The following is a 20,906-nucleotide window of genomic DNA, read 5'->3' on the forward strand; positions in this document are numbered from 1 at the left end:
AAAAAAAAAGAGGCTATCAGAAAAGGATGGCTTAAAACCATTATGAGCAGGTCCTGATTTACAGGGACCAAGCACGTGGGGGAGGCGGTAGCATAGACCAGACTTAAGACTAGGTCTCAGTCTTTCTTGATCATCCTTTTTTACGAATTCACTTGTTCTGCCACTTACAAATACTGAGTTACCTGCAAGACCTTTCCCCTCTCCCCTTCATGACTGATCAGTTGCCAAACTGTATCGATCAGATTTCTCACACTATCATTTTGTTCTCTCTCCACTCTTATTGCGATGACTCTAAGCCAACGCATTCCTGCTCCTGCTTAGGATTTTTCTTTTGAGGCAGGGCTTCAGGGCTGTGCCAGGCTGGCTCTGATCTCCCGGGCTCAAGGGATGTCCAAACTCAACCCCCCTGAGCCACCGAGACTACGGGCATATGCCACTGTGCCCTGCTAGACGATCTCAATAATCTTCTAAATGGCCTGTCTCCTTATTAGTCTCTTTATGCCAAGAGATCATCTAGAACACCCGGTGGGACCTCTTCCCGATCTGCTCTCAGGATCAGACTCAGGCCCAGAGAAGGGCAACTCAACTGCAGTGTCCCTGCTTCTTTAACCAGCAGGTGGCGCCTCCCCCTTTCAGGTGTCTTCTCGGGCCTCTAGGCGCCTGGAAAAACCAAGGCCTTTACTGGGGCAGGAGCGGGGGCGGGGAGCAGGGGAGGGAGCAGGGGGGGGAATTGCTGTCAGCCCAGAAGCACAGTTTCCGGTGCCTTCAGTCGTTTCTGTGCAGGGCCAAGTCACGAAGCTGTGCAGGTTATTAACTTCATGGGCGCACAAGACAAGGTGAGGAGCGGCAGCCAGAGTAAGAGGTGTGTCTCTCCTTTTTAAAAAAAATGACAAACAGCTGCTATTATGGAACCATGGCAGCTCTGTAAATGGCTCCTCTTCCCGCCCTCAGTCAGGGTAACTCACACTGCCCAATGCTGGAGATAGTCTAGAATGGTGGCCTTGCAGTGGGACATGTGGCAGATGCTGCTGTGGCACGAGACAGCAAGCCCATCGCAATCTGGTATCTCTCCTCTTCTGACCCCTCTTGGGGGGCTTAAGAGCACCTAGGAAAGTGGGTGGCCCCCATGCATCCTGGGAGGCTGGATGAGCCCCAGGTCGTTGGCGCAGGATAGCTGCAAGCTGGCCTGGGAGCTGGAGTCTCTGGGTACTTCTATGTGTGTGTGATACTAGGGATTGAATTCAGAGCCTTTGCACTGAGAAGGCCATTTAAAATTACTTTATTGGGCCGGGGAGATGGCTCATTGGAATAAATGCTTCCCTGGCAAGCGTGAGGGCCTGAGTTCAATCACCAGTTCCACAAAAAAAAAATTTACTCTGAGGCAAGATCTTGCTAAGTAGCCCAGGTTAGGCTCAAATTTGTGACCCTTCAGCCTGAGCTTCAAAGAAGGTGGGATCAGAGGCGTGTACCACCACCCTCAGCTTTTTTTTTTTTTTTTTTGTGGGACCTGGGATTGAACTCAGGATCCTGTGCTTGCAAGGCAAGCACTTTTCTACTGAGTTATCTCCCCGGCCCCCATCCTCGGCTTTTTAAAAGTCATCTTAGGGGCTGGTGAGATGGCTCAGTGGTCTAAAGCACCTACTTAGAACAAGCTTAGCAAAGCCCAGGGACCACGGTTCAATCCCCCAGCACCACATGCCAGCCAGCCCGCCCCCTGGTGGGCTGAGCTGGCCACACACACACAAATAAATAAATAAAATTAAAAAAAAAAAAAAAAAAGTCATCTTAATCTTTTTTTTTTTTCTTTTGGACAGAATTGAGGATTTGCTGTGAGCTAGATCTCCAGCACTTTTACTTTTCATTTATTTTTATTTTTATTTTTAAATTCTTGTTTTTTTAATATTTATTTATTTTTATTTATTACATTTATTTATTGTGTGTGTGTGTGTGTGTGTGTGTGTGTCCAGCTCAGCCCACCAGGGGGCGGGATGGCTGGCATGTGGTGCTGGAGGATCGAACCGAGGTCCCTGTGCTTTGCCAAGCTTGTTTCAAGTAGGTGCTTTAGACCACTGAGCCATCTCTCCAGCCCCATTACTTTTCATTTAGAGACAGGGTCTTGCTAAGTCTCTACATTGCCTAGGCTACTCTCCACCTCGCAGTCCTCCTGCCTTACCCTTTGGGAATGCTGGGATTTGGAGTGTGCACCCCCGCACCTGGCCTGGGTTCTCACTCTTGCCCCCCTAATGATACTGGATCCATCTCCCTCCTGGCTGTCATTTGGATTTCCCCTGTGCCACCAGTTCCTGGCTGGTCGCTCTTCCCAGAGGGATCAGCACCCTGCTAGAGGGGCAGGAGAACCCCAAGGAGCTGCACTCTGCCTTGAGCTGAGAGATTCCTAGAGGGAACCTGAAGGATGTGGTATTTACCTGGGATGCCAGGCCAGGCCCCGTCTGTGGGAGGAGGAGGCTGCTTTGTTGCTGCGGAAAGGGGAGGAGATTCGGCTGCAGACCTGGGTGAAAGGGGAAGGGAAACGAAAAAAACAAACGAAATGTGGGCCATCGGAAAGACAAGCTCAACCTTGGAACCATGAGAACTGTCTCCACCCTCTACTACCAAATCAGGTCCCACAACCCACCTCAGGCCCAGTGGAGAAGCCCCCACAGGCATGGCCAGGCACTGCCACACAGGTGGAGGCAAACCAGACCAGGCACAGGGACAAACAGAAGGGTAAACAGCAATCCCCGAACCAGTCCTTCTGCTTGCACGCTTGCCTGGAGAGGTGCAGAGGCTAAGAAAGGTCAAGACAATCTAGCTGGGATCTGCCTGGCGGGGCTGAGGAACCCAGAGGGGAAGGGAGGTGGGGACGGCTACTGAGAACCCTGTGGGGGCTGAGGATTTCAGTACTTCCAGGAGGGAAGTACCTGGGAGGGCCACAGAAGCGCAGTGGAATCTGCAACATGTGGGAGCAAGTAGGCTCTGAAGGGCATGGGGCTGCTGGTCACAGGCTCCTGGTGACCAGGGCACTGTACACTTGGGAGGAACGGCTGAGAGTCTGGGCACTCCCATAGGCAGAGCAGACTATACTACCTTGAAACACAGCCTGGGGACCTCCCTTCTTTCCCAGTCTAAGAAAACTGCCTGTGGCGGGCTCTCCCTGGTCAGTGGCCATGACAGGTGTCTCCCCTCATAAGAGGCCAGGGCTGAGACCTCTCACTTCCACAATGATCAAAGCACCAAAGCAGGGCACCCCAATGGCCCAGACCACAGAAGCATGCCGAGGTGTCTATGTTGTCTTTAGGTGCCACTAGTGTCCAGCGTCTGCTGAGGTTGACCTTTTGCTCTTCAGTCTCAAAAAGTCAGGGCACACTTGTTCCTTGTTAAAATAAATAGGTAAGAAACTCCTAAGGAGCCCTGGCCTTGGACTCTGGAGGCTTGTGTACTAGGAGCAATCCTAACATTTATATTGAATTTTGAAATGAATGAAGTCTTTTCAATTATATCAGTATTTTATAAGGCATGACTCTATCCTTATCCCTTTTTTAATTTTTCAATTTTTATTAGTTCATGTTTGTGGGGAGCTGGTACATGTACCTAACACATCTTTTTTTCTTTCCTGTCTTTTTTTTTTTTTTGGAACCAGGGATTGAACTCAGGGCCTTGTGCTTGCCAGGGAAGCGCTTATTCCACTGAGCCATCTCCCTGGCCCCTTTTTTTTCTTTTTTTAAATCTCCTTCCCCCTCTTCTCCTCCCTCCATCTCTTGATCTCCTTCCTACTTGAACAAAATCTATCTCTGTACTTCTTGCTATCTCTTGTTTTACTCTTGATTTATAGTTTTGAGTTTCCCATATATAAGAAACCATGAAAAAAAAAAAAGAAAGAAAGAAAGAAAGAAATCATGAAATATTTAAACTTCAGTCTGAGGGCCAGCAAAGATAACTCAGTGGACTAAGAGCCTGCTTAGGCAAGCGCTGGGACCGGGGTTTGATTCCCAGCACCACAGACTGTGCTGGCCCCGCCCCCTGGTGCGCTGAGCCAGCCAGAAACTGGGTGTGATGGCGCATGCCTGTAATCCCAGCGCTGAGGCTGAAAACAGGAGGATCACTACGAGGCCAAGCTGCATAGTGAGACCCTGTACCAAATACATAAAAAATAACTAAAAATCAATGAGATTTTTTCTTTCCAAGTTTTAAATGTTCTTTCATCCTACAGCATATTCTGAGCTCATGTGCTATGTGGCAGGCAATTTTAAGATCACTCTGCAGTGTTGTGAAAACAAACTGAATTAACTGTTTTATTCCCTTTCCTATTTCAAGAGTATGATGTATACTGTTCAGCTGAAATAAATACTTATGGAGTCAGATATGTTCCCACTCGCCCTAATAATATGCCGAGATGCCCTGGAAACTAAGGACAGGTGCCGAGGCAGAAGGAAGAGGGACGTATTTTTTGGATGATGGATTTCTGGAGCCTCTACCTGGGATCTGTACCCTTCTGAGAATTTACACTTCCTCCATCATTTTGTTGTGAATAGTTTGATGCTTGCTCTTGGCCAGGGAGGAAGGTCCCTAGGAAAAACTTTCCTGCCAGACAATGCGAAAACCCTCACGCAGCCTGTGGGAGGCAGTGCTGCTCCACCCAAGTACGAGCAAATCTGGGAAGCAGTGACCCCAAAGGACTGGGGCTGTCTGCTTGTCTCTTCTTGCCCCCCCCCAGCCCTTCAGCCCCTTCAGCCTCCCCCCTCCATGACTTTTAGGAGGTGGAGCAGCCCCAGTAGGAGGCTCGGCAGGACATTAAGCCTAGAGGGACACTGTTAGGAGTCCTTCCTCAGCCCTAGGTGGCCTCTCTGTGCTCCACACCCAACCAACAGTGACCGCTGTGTTCTTACCTTGCTGCCCAGGCTGGGTCTGAGAAAGCAGGAACTGGGACACTGACTGCAAGTGACCAGGGACGAGCACAAGCTGCTGCAGTGGATGGAGAGAAGCCATGTCCTGCACGTGGAGAGATGCACGGATGTCAGACTAGCTACAAGCTGGGGATCCCTGTCCCTCAGCCTGCAGCCCATTGAGCCTGTGGCAGTCCAGATGCTGGGAGTTTGCAGGCAGTGACCTTGGACCTCTGTGTGTCCTCAGAGTGTGGCACATAGTAGCTGCTGTTATTATAGCTTCTGTACTCTGCCAAGTGGTCCGTGCAATATCTATTACTCAACTCTGGCATCATGATTTATTTTCTTAGTGTCAATCTCATCCCATCTCCTAACTGTAAATGCCCTGACCACTGAGCATGGGAAATACCCACATCTTAAATATTTATCCTAGAAAAGAGCTTGCAATCCCAATGGTCCTTTAGTTTCTCATTTTCCTTCATCTTTTGTCAACTAATGACTGTAAAAGTCACGCTTTGGTCACTGTGTCTGAGTCTTGCAGGAGGGTATTATAGTAGGAAGTAGGGGATGGACCAAACTATTAATTCTTCATAAATTCAGTTAAAGAAAAATTTTTCTTGGTTAAAGAAAAATTCCATTTCCCCTGGGTTAGTTTCACCAGGTCAGGTCTCAGAAATAGTGATTCCAATATTTAAGGTCCCAGAAGTCCTCTGTGGTCCTGACACACGGGGCTCCATGCCCCGTGGCTGAGCGTAGGACTGCACAGGGGGCAACTGGAGAAACCTTGCTGAATGGAAGAATGAAGGACTCACTACATATTCTGTTCATAAGTGCTTGTAGAAGAAGGGTGCTCTTTTCTTCCCCAGGTGACCCACTAAAGAGACGTGAACTATAAGAGTACAGGCTGAAACGCTGCCATTACTGTGTTTTGTTTTGTTTTCCGGTACCGGGGATCAAACTCAGGACCTTGTGCTTGCCAGACAGGCACTTATGCCACTGAGCTATCTCCCCAGCCCTGGTTTGCCACTGTTGTCACAGCATGTCTGCCTTCCCACAGCAGCAGTCCACTCTACTTTGGCTTTAACATACAATCTTGGAGGAGGCAGAGCAGGCCCACTCTGGACAGAAATCTTTTGTAATTGTAGGAGTTGCCACAGGATCAATGCCCTGAAAGTGGCCCAGCAGACAGCAACAGCGTGGCTGCTGTCCTTCACTTTGGCAAGACTGGCTCCTTTTACTTTCATAGAGAAAACTGCCTGTATATTCCTGGCTGGGCATCCTTATTACAGGGACTACTTTAGAACCCTACCCCACCCCACTCAGAGCTCCTAGACCTTTCTCCCATTGCCTATAAGGGATTATTTTTCTTTCTTCCTTTTATTTTTCTTCCAGTACCAGGAATCGAACCCATGACCTTACATGTGCTAGATAGACAAGCTCTCTATCTCTGAGCTATACTCCCAACCCTAGGGCGTTCTTTCTATCTGTGTTGATTCTCAGGTGCCAAGCATGGAGACCTAGTATTTTTCAGAAGGGCTGAATTAAATTCACTGGCTCACTGAGCGTACCAGGGTTCTCTGGCATGGATGCCGCTTACCCCAGACATTTGGTTTCCGGACATCATGGCAGGTCCTTGGCTCAGGTGACATGGCCGGTGGGACAGTGTCTGCTGCAAGGAGTCGCTGAGGTCCTCTGTTTTTATCTGCAAGTGAAGGGAGGTCAGGGAGAGTCAGTTCTGGGCCTCTCTGGCCTGACAGAAGTAGAAATGTGGAGACCAAGGCAGGAAACTCGAGACAAGCCAAGGAGCAGCCAGCCCAGTGCCCCGGCTGCAGCATGCTCTCCCTGTCAGAGTGTGCCTCTCATCCCGGCTGCTGGCCAGCGCACCAACTGGACTCTGATGGCCAACCTGGAAGATGGGGAGCCTAATGTGGATAATGCTCTTACTCACTAAAAAAGAGAAGAATTAGGATATTATAGTGAGTTTGAAGAATTAAGCTTGTTATGGTGTCTAATTGTCCCCCCAAAGTCTCATGCAGTCATGAGGCAGGGACTTGTAGAGTTTGAAATTAACCCATGATCCGCTGGGATTATGGGTGATTCAAGTCTGGGATTATGGTTTTGAGTATTGCTGGGATTATGGGAGTGAGTGCTACACCCAGCCTGGATTGGATAGCCTGAATGTAACATAAGAGAGACAGAGAGACAGACTCTCTGCTGCCGTTGTTGTTGTTCCGCCGCCATGAACTGGATGCTCTCTGCCCTGTGCCGCTCTGCCGTGGAGCCTGCCAAGTATGCACAGAAACCTCCAGTAACTGTGAGCTAAATAAACTGTCCTTCCTTCATTTGAGGTGTTGGGTATTTGTCCCAGCAATGAGAGAAGAGTAGCTGAGACAAAGCTTAATGAATGAAATTCTGGTTGTCTTTCTTTTTGTTTGTTTTTTTTCCCCTTTTTTAAAATGGGAAGCAATGTTAGAATTTCTTTTATGGAATGATGGTAATCCTGAATGGTACTTTTAAAGTCCCCAACTAAAAGAGGGTTTTTTTTGTTTTGTTTTGTTTTTTTGTTTTTGGTTTTGTTTTTAAAAGCAGCCTTTTATTGATCTTCTGCAAAGTCTGTTTTTTTTGTTGTTGTTGTTGTTTTAAATTTTCCTACATGGATACCCATCCATGAAACCCCCACACCTGTGACCCTCCGATCTGGAGGACTCCTTGGCCCCCCCATCGCCACTTGCCCTCCACCATCTCTGTGCTGAGCTGCCTCTCCCGTGGCCCTCTGAGCCTGTGTGGCTTGGAGGACAGTATCTGCCTATCTCCCTTGCAGGCAGTGACATGTCTTCTGCAGTTGCAGCCTGAGGGGCCTGTGGTGCTTTCCAATTCCCTGTAGTCTCTACCATCCTTCAGTGACACATGAACCACCCACTCGTGGGCTTTCCAGGTGTCCATGGGCAGGGCAGGAAGTACTGCTGTGCTCTCCCTCCCCCACCCCAGGACAAACGCCTTTTGCAGCTTTTCAGGAAGCTCTACTGGGAAGGGAGCCTAGTGACTCTCATTTTTATTCTATGGTAAGGGGCAAAGACTCGAGACCACACTTTCTAAGAGACACTGGGAAGACCCTCTGAATAGGACATCTGATTGTTTCCTATCTAGATGGAAATTCATGCAATAGAGATTCTGGCTCAAACCACTGTCTTTGTCTACACTGAGGATATCACCGACATTTGTGACCCATTCCTGCAGGTGTTTGCTTAACCCAATTAAAAGTTGAGACTAGCAGATTGTGCTTAGTCCCTGTGGAAAAAGGTGCATTGATCACTACAGAAAGGATTCCCTTTGGTCTGACAGGAAGATCCTACTGAATGACACTGGTGACTTACTGCAGCGGGAGCTACTTAAGGTACCCTGCACACAGTGGGAAGCGAAGGAATGTCAACTGAATAAAAGACAAATAAACCCACCTCTGCAGAGCCTCTGAGAAGGTACAGTGAGGAAAATGCAGCACAGGGGCCATTGCTAATCTTACAGTTCTAACTCTGACCCTTACTATGCAAACTCGAGCAAACTTTCAGCCTTTATGGGACCTGGTTTCCCCACCTGCTGTAGGATCTACATGGTTTTTCTCCTTTTCAATCATAACACAGAATGACCAGCTCGAATCCCTTGTGCACTTGGCAGATGTAGCTGGACCAGGACATTGTAGTGTCTGAGAGCTCTCCAAGGAGCTCTAAGGGAACATTGAGGGGGCCGGGGAGATGGCTCAGTGGAATAAGCACTTCCCTGGCAAGCGCAAGGGTCTGATTTCAATCCCCGGTGCCACAAAAAACAAAAACAAAAACAAAAACAAAAACACTGAAGCCCTTGGTGCACAGAACTTGGTAAGAGGTGGCTCTTTCAGGCATGGGTTCTACAAATCATTGTCTTCACTTAAGGAGGGGTAAGAGCAGTGTCAGCAGCATCATGGGGACAGAGAGTAACTTTCTGAAAACTGTAAACCCATGGCACTTGGGTGGTCCCAGGGAACCCCTTCCCCAGACTACTATTAACTCTGCCCATCATGCTTTGTGCCTTCGAGGGGTGTTAGTGCCTGACCTCTGTGCCCAGGAATCAACATTCACGTCCTACCTTCTGCGCAAGCATTTGTTAGCAGGTTTTTAAAAACTAGAAATAGATGAACTTATTTCGAATAAACCACCACAATAAACTTCAAGATTTACTCTGAGAGGAGACCCTCTTTAGGCCCAGTCCTCTCGGCCAGGCTCCCATTGTCAGCTCTCCTCCCGCGCGGTCCCCTCTGGCCCTAGGGCACGCCCATCCCAGAAGGGGACTAGGAAGGAAGGGGGAAGAGGAAAACATGGACACCCAGAGGTGAGCTTCTGCTGGCAAAGCCATCTCGGACTGCTTGGCACAGCTCCAGTGCCAAGGCAAGTGGCGGGTTCCCTCCAGACTCATTATGCACAATGGAGAGATAAGGAGGTGCAGCCATGACAGATCTTGAAAACATTTGCTTTGCCTCCAACCCGTGTGCTATCTGTTAGAATCAGTGCCAGGTCTTCCTGCAACACTTAATTTCAGAAACCAGTGCCATCATAAAAGAAAACTCACCCTTTCATCTGCTTCCTGGATCAATTGCCTCCAAACCCTTCTGGGGGACACTCTCGATCTCTCTGTGCTGAAAATGAAAGGCCTGCTAGTGGAAAAGTCCTTTGGGTGCAGTCTGGGACTTTCTGACAACTCTAAGTATTACTCTTCTTTTTTTATATCTGGCTTCTTCAACCTATTGAGATAAGTGAGAGTAACCTATTGCTCTCATTTTTCCTAATTCCCCATCCCTGTGTGTGAAGTACAGACAGTAACCCCAAAAGAAGACACCCGTAAGCAAGCCAAATCAAAAGACAACCAAGAGAGTTTTTTTTTTTTTTTTTTGGCAGAACCGGGGATTGAACTCAGGTCCTTGCACTGGCCAGGCAAGTGCTTATTCTACTGAGCCATCTGCCCTGCCCTGAGAGAGCTCTTTCTGATGACAGCTTCAGCTCAGCTTTGTCGGGCTAGGGTGACCTCAGTAATAGGACACTTGCCTACCATGTGTGAGGCCCTGGGTTCCATTCCCAGCACTACAAAATCAATCAGCCAAATACAGTGAAATCTCTGCTTTGGTCAGCAGATCCCAGAAAGGGCAAGAGGAGAAAAAGGGAGGTGAGGTTGACTCCTACTGACTAGCATACTTCTTAGATCGTCTCAGGAGCTAAGAAACTTAGAAGCTATGAAATAAGTTCTCCCTAATTCAAAAACACCCCTTTTCACAGCTGTCGAGTGGAAAAGGCTGGAATCTTTCCAGACAACTAGGCGTTGGCTGTGGGTCTGGCAGATGAGATAGAGATGCTTCTGTTGGATCCCATTGACTTCTAAGGTGAGAACCGCAGGCAAATTGGACTAAGACCCAATTTCCCCCATACTTGTGAAAACTCAACCAAATCCACAGCCAGCCAGGAACCACTGCGCCCAGGGTCCCCTGGCGGTTCTCACGACAGCAGGGAATTTCTCCAGGCTGTGCTTGGGATGGCTAGTGCTTGGGGACAGGGGCCAATACTGTGCTCTGCCCTATGCCACGGAGCTCTAGCTCACCTATCCGACAAGGCTTCTGAGTTTAGGATCTTCTCCGCCCACTGCGCTGTGCAAAGGTATTACACTGAGTCTTGGGTAGTGACCAGGGAGGTAAAAATGTATCGTTGGTGTTTATCCTTTCTATTCCAACTGAACTCTCTGACTTTAGTTTGCAAAAGAATAGAGGCCTTATTCTGAGAGGAGGAAGCCCCTGCTGAGGCGCTGGAAGCCCTTTACATTGTGGCGGGGCTCTACCTCCCATCTCAGATGGTGAGGATGCAAGCTCATCTTCCCATCTCACAGAAGAATACCACAGATGTCCCAGATACAGCGGAGAGAATCCACAAGCAATGGAGAAGGAAAATATTCCAGCCCAAAATGTATACTTTGAACTTGCTGCTGGTCATCAGGATTTTGTCCTTGTTCCTTTGTGCTAAGGATTGACCCCAGAGCCTTGTGCATGCTAAGCAGTTGCTCTACCACTGGGCTACACCTCCAGGCCTTTCTACAACTTATTTTTGAGATGGGTTCTCATCACATTGCCTCGGCTGGCATTGAACTTGCAATCCTCCTGCCTCAGCCTCAGATGATAGTCATGTTCTACCATGCCTAGCCCTGACCATGAGTTTTGGAGTCTTGGAATAACACATGATAGGGCTGGAGTACTTTTCCTTAGCCCCCTCCCTAGGACATTTTCACATGACCCTTTCTGGGGGGAAAACAATCCAACACTAATGAATATATCACTAGTGATGAAAATGATCAAAGCTGTTGTCCTAGTTGCATAACTCGTTTGTGGAAAGTGTTTCATAAACATTTCACAAGAAGGAGCATTTCAAAGCGTGAACATCTCCCAACCTGCCTTCAATTACAGGCAAGAGTTTTCTTCTTTTCCCTTCCCCCACCCCTTCTACACTTCTCCCTAGCAATGAGGAAGAGTTTCTGTTTTGTAACTGATCTATAAAGAGCTGACAGATGTGTTCCTCATGAAAAATGTTCTAAAAATATATTCCAAGGGACAGAATGGGGCAGCCAGCTAACTCATCTCAGGTGAACTGGCCTGGAAGTACCGGATGGAGGTGAATGTTGGCTGTAGTGGGTTGGTCTTGTTTCTCGGTGCTAGTGACGGAACTCAAGGCCTTGCACATATCGGGCAAGTGCTATATTCCTAAGCCACTGTCCAGTTGTGTTTTCACTTAGGAGGCTTTCCTGTCTCTGAGGCTCCTACCCCGATGCCCCCGGAAGCCTGTAGGAAGTGCCTGAGGAGACGGCCTCACGCAGTCCCTGGGATCCAGTCAAACCTATGACAGATCAGCCTGGATGTGTCTTTGTCCAGGTAAACTGGGATCATCTCCTTAATTACAACAAACTTCTAGGTAAACGAGGGATGGAGGAGAGGAGATATGGAGTGCTTTAACAAACAAATGCTCCTCAGGAAGGTGGATCCACTTGGAGTTGCTCCCCTTGAAGTGCAGGTTTCTAAAGACAGGTCCTCATGTTTCCTGCTTGCTGCTACTCTGGAAATGCAACCGGCTTCTCCACCTTCCTGTTCCAGACTTTGGCTGGCTGTAGTTCTTGGGACACAGCAATGCAAGTGCTGACACATGAGTGAAAATCCCCTTTATTTCAAGCCTGTAAAAAGTTTTCTTCTCCTTCTGAGTATTTAAGTCCCTGAATCCAAGTTTTAAAACTCCAGGAAGCACGAGTGCCCTCATAAATGTTTCCTGGTGGCCCCGGACTTGAACAATATTAACCGGGCACGGCTGCATAGCCCTCCTGAGACTCTGCCAGTGTCCTGTCCACTGATAGCTGCATCAGTAGGGTTCTTCTGTCTGTGCCCCCAGGCCCCTTTAACCAGTCTTCTCCTTTTGGTGGCCTGTCTGCAGACAAAGAGGGCAGAGCCACCTTCTGCAAGTGTTCAGCTGGGCAGGAATAGGACATAGAACCTTTGACCGTTCTTTTTGCTTCCGTGAGATAAGAGCCCACTATCGAGTTCAAGCTGGCTTTGAACTTGTTATGCAGTTCAGTCTGGCCTCACTTCGCCAGCGTGCCTCGTACACCCAGGCACGCAGCTGCGTACACGTGCGCCTGGTCCACACAGGTCAGAGGAAAATCCTGAGCACTGTATTCTAAGAACTGTTTCAAGTTGGGGAGCTTATTCTTGAGGAACTCTAGTGTGCAACTGCAGCTTATCATATAAACTTGGACTGCCCACCCCCAGAACTGGGGATTGAATTTAAGGTTGAGCTATAACCAACCCCACCAAACTTTTTTTATTTTAATTTTTGGAGGAACCAGGGAGTGAACTCAGGCCCTTGTGCTTGCCAGGCAAGCACTTATTCTACTGAGCTATCTCCCTGGCCCATATTTTCTTTTAAATGTATTTACTTGGTGTACAGGGTCTTACTATGCAGGTTGGACCCAGCGATATATATTTCCTAAACTCACTTTGTAGCCCAAGGCTGGCCTCAGTGAGCCTCCTACCTCAGCCTTCCAAGTGCTGGAATTGTAGGGGTATGCCACCATCCCTAGCCCATCAGCTTGCTTGCTTGCTTATTTATTTATGGCAGAACCAGGGATTGAACTCAGGCCCTTGTGCTTGCCAGGCAAGTGCTTATTCTACTGAGTTATCTCCCTGGCCCCTCACTTTTTTATTTTGAAGCAGTTCTTACTAAGAGTGCTGATTATACATGCACCACCACATTTGGCTGGATTTATGGAAGGACTTCGCTGTCCCTGATAGAAATAGCTGAGCATCCCCATAATCCCAACCCTTGGGAGGCTGAGACAGGAAGACTGCCAGTTTGTTTGGTCTTTTTCTTTCTTTTTTTTTTTTTTTTTTTTTTTTGACAGAACTGGGGATTGAACTCAGGTCCTTGTGCTTGCCAGAGAAGCGCTTATTCTACTGAGCTATCTCCCCGGCCCAAGACTGCCAGTTGGATACCAGCTTGACCTACATAATAAGTTCAAGGCCAGAGTGGCCTACACAGCTACACAGCAAGACTTAGCTTAAAAAATATGAGTTGTGGAGATAATTTTAAAAAGACATCCAGGAGATAAACACAAACTCAGGCCACCTGATTTAAGGTACCATCCCAACTTCTAACTAGATATATGACCTAATATTTCATTCATCTTTCTGAGTCAAGAATATTCCTCCAAATATGGAGGAAAATAGACTATAAATAAGCTACTTAAGAATATAATGTATAAAAGAGTAGAGGTCTGGGATGCAGCTCAGTGGTAGGATACTTGCCTATTAGTGTGTGTGAATACTAGAATCATCCTCAGTACTGCAAAACTTAATGCATGTGCGTGTTTATTATATGTATGTATGCTTATCACATTAGTAGGCCTATTCTCCATTTGAAAAGGCTGGGGCTTAGAGGTGTTAAGAAGGTTGCTGAGTGTCCCATTGCCAGGAACACTAGAGCTGGTCTCCATCCAAGTCTGTCTGATTCTGCAGGTCTTCTCTATAATCCTGATCCTCGCAATGTGTCATGGAACCACTGAATTATAGACTCTTTAAGGTAACTTAGAACAGGTTGTGCCAGCTACATGGCAATTATTCAAAAAGTGTGAATCCTCTTCCTTTCCCGTTAGAACTGGAAGGAGGGGCCGGGGAGATGGCTCAATGGAATAAGCACTTCCCTGGCAAGCATAAGGGCCCGAGTTCAATCCTGGGTTCCGCAAAAAAAAAAAAAAAAAAAAAAAAAGAATTGGAAGGAGATGAGATGGAGACATCACTCCGTTCATTTTGCAGATACAATTCCCAAATCCCCTATCAGGGAAGCGATTTACTCAGGAGACACAGGTAGAACTGCAACCAGCTAGGCGCGAGGACAGGTCTCCCAAGTCTCTATCCAGCTGCTGATGAATTCCTGCACACTATGCTGTACCTCCATCATCTATTTTTTTCCTTTTCTTTCTTTTTTTTTTGAGACAGAGTTTCACAGTATAGTCCAGGCTGGCCTTAAACTCACTATGTAGCCCAGGCTGGTCTCAAACTCCCAGCAATCCTCCTGCCTAAGCCTCCCAAGTGCCGAGATTACAGGTATGCATCACCAGGCCTGCCTCTGTTGTCTATTTCTATTGCTTATGATGTTGCTTACTCTGGCTCCTGTAATAATAGAGTGGCCCTAATCCCAGTGTCTTAATGAAACAGAGCCGTGAAAGCAAAAGCCCCTGTACAGAGTTTTCAGTTACTACACAGGGCAAAGTGAAGATGCAGATGCAGCACATTATCTATTTGATGTGGCTTGGAGAACAGCATTCTGTATTTCCTTGACTGACATATACAAAAGAACTTCAGTGGTATTCGCTGAAGAAGAGAAAGAGACGTGAAGAAGGGGAAGAGGAGGACTCTCTGTTCTAGTGTGTTTTACTGGGGGGGCTCCAAATGAAACTGATGAGAAGAGGGAGTGTCCTGCCTGCTTAGGAGACACAGATGTGTGCAGGACCAGCGTACTGTTATCAAATGGTCAGGAGATAGCTCAGCGGCATAAGCACCTGACTGGCAAGCACAAGGTCCTGAGTTCGATCCCTGGTACCACAAAAAAAAAAAAAGTGTCAAGTACATGTACCAAATTCCCACAGTGAATAGAATCAATACGTAATGCGAACATATACTAACAAAAGTAAAAGATAAAGCAGTTTAAAATCACTTTCAAATACATGCACCATTTGTTCTTCATTATAATTCAGTAATTTTACAGATACGGATGGTAACTGAGAACTTAAGTAACTTGAGGCTCAGAGAACGTAAGTGACATGCTTGGTGTCCCACAGGTAGGAAAGGCAGGGAACAACTTTCTCTTTGGATCCTCGATCTCCACGCTCTACTGCTTTGCCTTCCTACACACTAAGCAGCTCCATTGCATTTAATAGCAGACATTCTGAACCCCTGGAAGCTGCTGAGATGTAGCTGGGTGACTCTTTTCTCTTCGTGTACTATGTACACTGTATTTGTGTACAGTGCATGTTGGAGTAACCATTCCTACAATTGTAGTCTGAGCCTTTCTCTTGTATGTATGGCCTAAATAGTTATTGAAAGTGAACTTTTTTTTTTTTTTGGCGGAACCGGGAATTGAACTCAGGCCCTTGCACTTGCCAGGCAAAATCTTATTCTACTGCGCCATCTCCCCAGCCCCAAAAGTGAACTTTTCAAGTCTCAGTAGGATTCTCTTTGGCCCTTTCAGGTGAGCCTGAGATTCAGAAACTTGCCTCCAGAAGTCTGAACGTTGGATAAAAGAGAGTAAATGGTTTTCTTTGCTAATATTAATGTTCCAGTAGACTTGAGGTTCTTGTTTCTTTTGGCATCCAATAAAGTGAGGCATCAGCATGCCTTCCCTGCCAGCCATGGACTAGGTGGTCGTCAAGGTGACGTGTTAAACAGACAAGCATTTTGCCTTACAAGGTTTCTTCTCCCTATGCAGTTTAATTCAACCAACATGTATACAGCACCCATTGTATACCAAGAGGCGGTGGGACACAAAGATGACTAGGAAGTTCCTAGTTCAATTACTCAAGCCAAAAAGCCACCTCCTACAGCACAATAAATCTAACAATCATAAAGACGCACAGGGCAGCATGGAAGAGGGAGGAAGACAGCTAGAGAAAAGGGAATGGAAAGGGAAGAGAAGTCCTACTGAGTGGCCCCAAGGATGAGGAGGAGGAGTTTGCCAGGTAGAGAAGGCACAGGAGGGCATCCCAGGAAGTAGAGGCCGCTCATCCAAAGTCACAGAGGTACAACAGCCACTTCCTGCCCAGAAACTCCAAGCAACCTAAGACTGCTACTACTGTGCAGGGTGGGCGATGCCGTGGCCACAGGCAGGGCCGAGGAGGGGAAGATCTGTGTGCTGTACCAAGGGGTTCACGGTGGATTCTGAGGGCCATGTGCCTAGACTGAAGGTGGCTGAAATGGTGAGATGTCTGTTTAGTTCAACTTTAACAGCCATGCAGAACGTGGATTTGAAGAGCCTCAAAGTCGGGGCCGGGGAGATAGCTCAGTAGAATAAGCGCTTCCCTGGCAAGCGCAAGGGCCTGAGTTCAATCCCTGGTTCTAACAAAAAAAAAAAAAAAAGAGAGAGAGAGAGAGAGACTCAAGGTATACTATGGCATGCAGGACAATTAGGTAACAAATCATGTTCTGTAATAATTTAGGTGCTGACTAATTTGGACAGAACTAAGGCCAAAATAGTAGGCATAGAGAAGAACAGATAGAATGGAACACTTTTATGGTATAAATTATAATCCTAGCTGTATAGATTTATGTTCTATGACAAAAGATTATTTTGTGGGTTTCGTGAGATTAGAAGAACTGTCACAGAAAAAACAATCTGAAGGGGTTCTCGAAACCAAATTGCTAATGAAAGGTCAAAGGAAGCATGTGGCATTCTACAAGGTATGTATTTTCTATGTTCTGTATGTCAGCGATATTTGACAGATTTTTTTACTTTAAAATTTATTTTATGTTACTTTTCGTCCTTGCAGGACAGGGGCTAAAACCTGAGTCCCAACATGTCAGGCAAGCGCTCATCTCTGAGTCATCTCTCTAGCTTCTAATGCTGATTTTTAAAAGCTATATATTAGGGCCGGCCAGACAGCTCAGTGGACTAAAGCACCTACTTAGGCAGAAGGGCAGTCGCCTGGGTTCAATCCTCATCGTGCCATGCCGGCCCCGCCCCCGGGGTGTGCTGACACTAGACTGGGCCTGGTGGTGCACATCTGTAATCCCAGCACTTGGGAGGCTGAAAACAGGAGAATCACTACAAGTCCGATCTATGTAGTGAGACCCTGTAGACTCTCTACTAAATACATTAAATATTAAAGAGCTATATATTAATTTTGAATTAGAAAAAAACTTAGAAAATTAGGAAAACAATAAACATTCAGGGGCTGGTGAGATGGCTCAGTGGTCTAAAGCACCTACTTAGAACAAGCTAAGCTAAGCAAAGCACAGGGACTGCGGTTCAATCCCCCAGCACCACATGCCAGCCGGCCCCGCCCTCTGGTGGGCTGAGCTGGCCACACACACACACACACACACACACAATAAATAAATAAATAAATAAATAAATAAAAATAAACATTCAACATGTCACATACCTACACAGGACATTATCATTTACAAGCTGTTGAAATTAATTGTAAAAACTGCCTCCTGATAAGAAGGATACCTTGAGAAGTCCAAAAATACCTTGCCTAAGTAAACAAAGGCACAAATATACGCATGCACACTTCCATAGGCATATGACACATACACAAACATATTTATCCCTCAACTGGGAAACTGGCTATTTCACAAGTCATTCTGAGTCTTGTGCTGCAACAGGTAGCCCTGGGGTTGTAGCCTGTAGACCCACTTGTATATTAACATGATGTTTCATAGCTTACAAAGTACCTTCAAATGCATCATGGCTTCTGACCTTCAGACCATTCCCAGAAGATCAAAAAGATGGGCAACATTATTCCTACTCTACAAGAAAAACAAGGTTCACGGAAGGTCAGAGATGGCTCTAAGGTACCGGAGTGGCTAGCAGGGGAGCTGGAATGGGCACCTACATCATCCAATTCAAAATCGAGTATGCCTGAAAATGCTCATGACTTCCTGAAGACACTTCCAAAGTAAGTGGATTTTTCAAAGTCACTAAAATCTATCCCTTGAAGCTCCAAAGCTTTTTATTTCAGCTCTGGATAGATCTTTATTGGTTTATTTTTAATAACAGTCTTGCATAAAGGTATTACCTATATCCCAGTTTTCCCTTCAAGAGTACCTGAAAGCTACTTCAGTCAATGAGTCAGAGCCATAGAGCTGAGCTCCTGTAAAAGCACTCACACCCTCGGGATACTGCAGTCTGGCGTCCGCTGGCCAGCGCACTGCTGGGCCCTAGACAGATTATTTTGCAGCTCTGAACTCTAACTCATCGAAGATTTTTGCCTCTTTTTTCACAATTGGGCTTTGCCCTCCTACTGTCAGCATATTTGCTTTTAGAACCCCTCTATTCCAGCTGGAATGTACAGCTTTTATTTTCTAAGGTGTAGAAGAGCCAGAGCATTAATTAAAAACTGGAAGTGTTACAGCCATTTCTAAAACAAAAGTCGGAGGCTCTCAGTAAAAGCCTGGCTTCCGGTCTCCCTTTGCTTCCCCCTTAGACTTAGTGGTGTTCTAAGTGAAGCTGTGGGCTGTGCGGGTAAGTAAGGTAATTAATGCTGCACCTTAACACAGCTCCCTTTTAACACTGAGCCAGCCCTTTGATTCCATTTTACTGAGAACATGCCTATGTTGTTACCCTTTCTAGCTTGGGACAGGTCTCAAGGTACAACGACTGCTTCTGCCTATGCAAATGGCTGCTGGACAGATTATTTTAAGATAATCCCCAAGGGCTGGGAAGCAGCTACCAAATTTTTAATCAGAAGGCTCATTTTGATCCAAGAGATTCTCTCCATAGCATACAGGTTGATCATCCTTTGTTGGAAATGCTCAAGACCAGAGGTTTCTTCAGTTGTTTTTTTTTTTTTTTTTAAATTTTGGCATATTTGCATACCTATAACGAGATATATTGGGATTGGGACCCATGTCGCAATATGAAACCTATTTCAGGAAGGCTTTTCCTTATTTTTGTCACCAAAACTGTATGGAAAAAATTATCTTTCACACTCATTACCTGGGAAACTGACCTGCTTACTACGCTTAGCACAGAATGTAATACTTGTCATTTAGCACTTACTAAACATAGGTGAAATTACTGCGTGAACACCTTCAACAGTCTTATAGGAAACTGGGTCTCAGAGAAGTCAAGTAATTTCTCAAAGACCATACAGCTAGGCAATGGCCACAGTAGTATTTGAACTCAGGTCTAAGTAGATTCAAAATTAATCCTCTTTCTGCTGCTTCACGTGACTTGAAATGTCGTGTGACACTTTTCTCATTTCATATACCCGGGGATCTCAGAAGAGGGGTCAGGCAGATGCTATACTTGTAATATGTACATTGCTTATTTTATCTATGTATCATCTCTGGAGGTCAAGATGCAAGTGTAGGGCCTCTCCGAGTAAAGATGGCGGAACGCGGTTACAGCTTTTCGCTGACAACCTTCAGCCCATCTGGTAAGCTTGTCCAGATTGAATATGCATTGGCAGCTGTAGCTGGAGGAGCCCCTTCGGTGGGAATTAAAGCTGCGAATGGTGTGGTATTAGCAACAGAGAAGAAACAGAAGTCCATTCTGTACGATGAGCGAAGTGTACACAAAGTAGAGCCAATTACCAAACACATAGGTTTGGTGTACAGCGGCATGGGCCCAGATTACAGAGTGCTTGTGCACAGAGCTCGGAAATTCGCCCAGCAGTACTACCTTGTTTACCAGCAGCCCATCCCCACAGCCCAGCTGGTACAGAGAGTAGCTTCCGTGATGCAGGAATACACCCAGTCGGGTGGTGTTCGTCCATTTGGTGTTTCTTTACTTATTTGTGGTTGGAATGAGGGACGGCCATATTTATTTCAATCAGACCCATCTGGAGCTTACTTTGCCTGGAAGGCCACAGCCATGGGAAAGAACTATGTGAATGGGAAAACTTTCCTTGAGAAAAGATATAATGAAGATCTGGAGCTTGAAGATGCCATTCACACAGCCATCTTAACCCTAAAGGAGAGCTTTGAAGGGCAAATGACAGAAGATAACATAGAGGTTGGCATCTGCAATGAAGCTGGCTGCAGGAGGCTCACTCCAACTGAAGTTAAGGACTACTTGGCTGCCATTGCCTAATAATGAAGGGACTGAGTGGCCAGAAATTTCAGATAATCGATCTACTTAAACATGTTTAAAGTATGTTTTGTTTTGCAGACTTTTTGCATACTTATTTCTACATGGTTTAATGGACTGATGTTTTTAAAATGACACTTATAAATCATAATAAACTGGTAAATCCAAAAAAAAAAAAAAAACAACAACCGCAGATGAATGGATAAGTATAGTATGTATGCACAGTGGAATACTGTTCTGCATAAAGGATAAACTAGAGGAATTTATAAATAAATGAATACAGCTTGAGATCATAATGTTAAGTAAAATAAACCAAGACACATAAGCTTAAAAATCACATGTCCTCTAGTAGGAGAAACTCGCGATGTACACAGGCAAATGAGCGAAATGGGAGATGATAAAGAGAAAGTGGAAGAGGTTCAGATAGTTCCTTAAATTACCTGCTTTCTTGCTTCAAAAATATTTTAATATATATGCTAATTGGGTTCATTTATACTACTAGTCCTAGTTCATTGAAAAGAAAGTGCTAATGTTTCTTGTCAGAATGCTTTTTGTCAGTGTCTTGTACTCTAAGTAACTACTTTGTTTTGTTTGTTTGTATGTTTCTTTTTTTTTTTCTTCTGTAATTAGGACAAGGTCTACAGGATCTACAGGGTCTCACTAC

At 46.1% G+C, this 20,906-nt stretch overlaps 1 protein-coding gene and 1 pseudogene across 1 annotated transcript in view; one reads left to right on the top strand and one right to left on the bottom strand.

Moving 5' to 3' along the window:
• Positions 1 to 20,906, bottom strand: part of Pou2f3 (POU class 2 homeobox 3) — an 84,292-nt gene that overhangs the window by 18,569 nt on the left and 44,817 nt on the right. Inside the window, exons 4-6 of the mRNA XM_004636402.2 lie at positions 6,481 to 6,585; positions 4,887 to 4,989; positions 2,427 to 2,509 (exon numbers count right to left, since the gene is read on the bottom strand). Coding sequence (XP_004636459.1) covers positions 2,427 to 2,509; positions 4,887 to 4,989; positions 6,481 to 6,585 — 291 coding nt within the window. The remainder of the gene's footprint in view (positions 1 to 2,426; positions 2,510 to 4,886; positions 4,990 to 6,480; positions 6,586 to 20,906) is intronic.
• Positions 19,533 to 20,407, top strand: LOC101579587 (annotated as a pseudogene).

The sequence above is a fragment of the Octodon degus genome, unplaced genomic scaffold (assembly GCF_000260255.1).
Source record: "Octodon degus isolate 3935 unplaced genomic scaffold, OctDeg1.0 scaffold00080, whole genome shotgun sequence".
NCBI lineage: Eukaryota > Metazoa > Chordata > Mammalia > Rodentia > Octodontidae > Octodon > Octodon degus.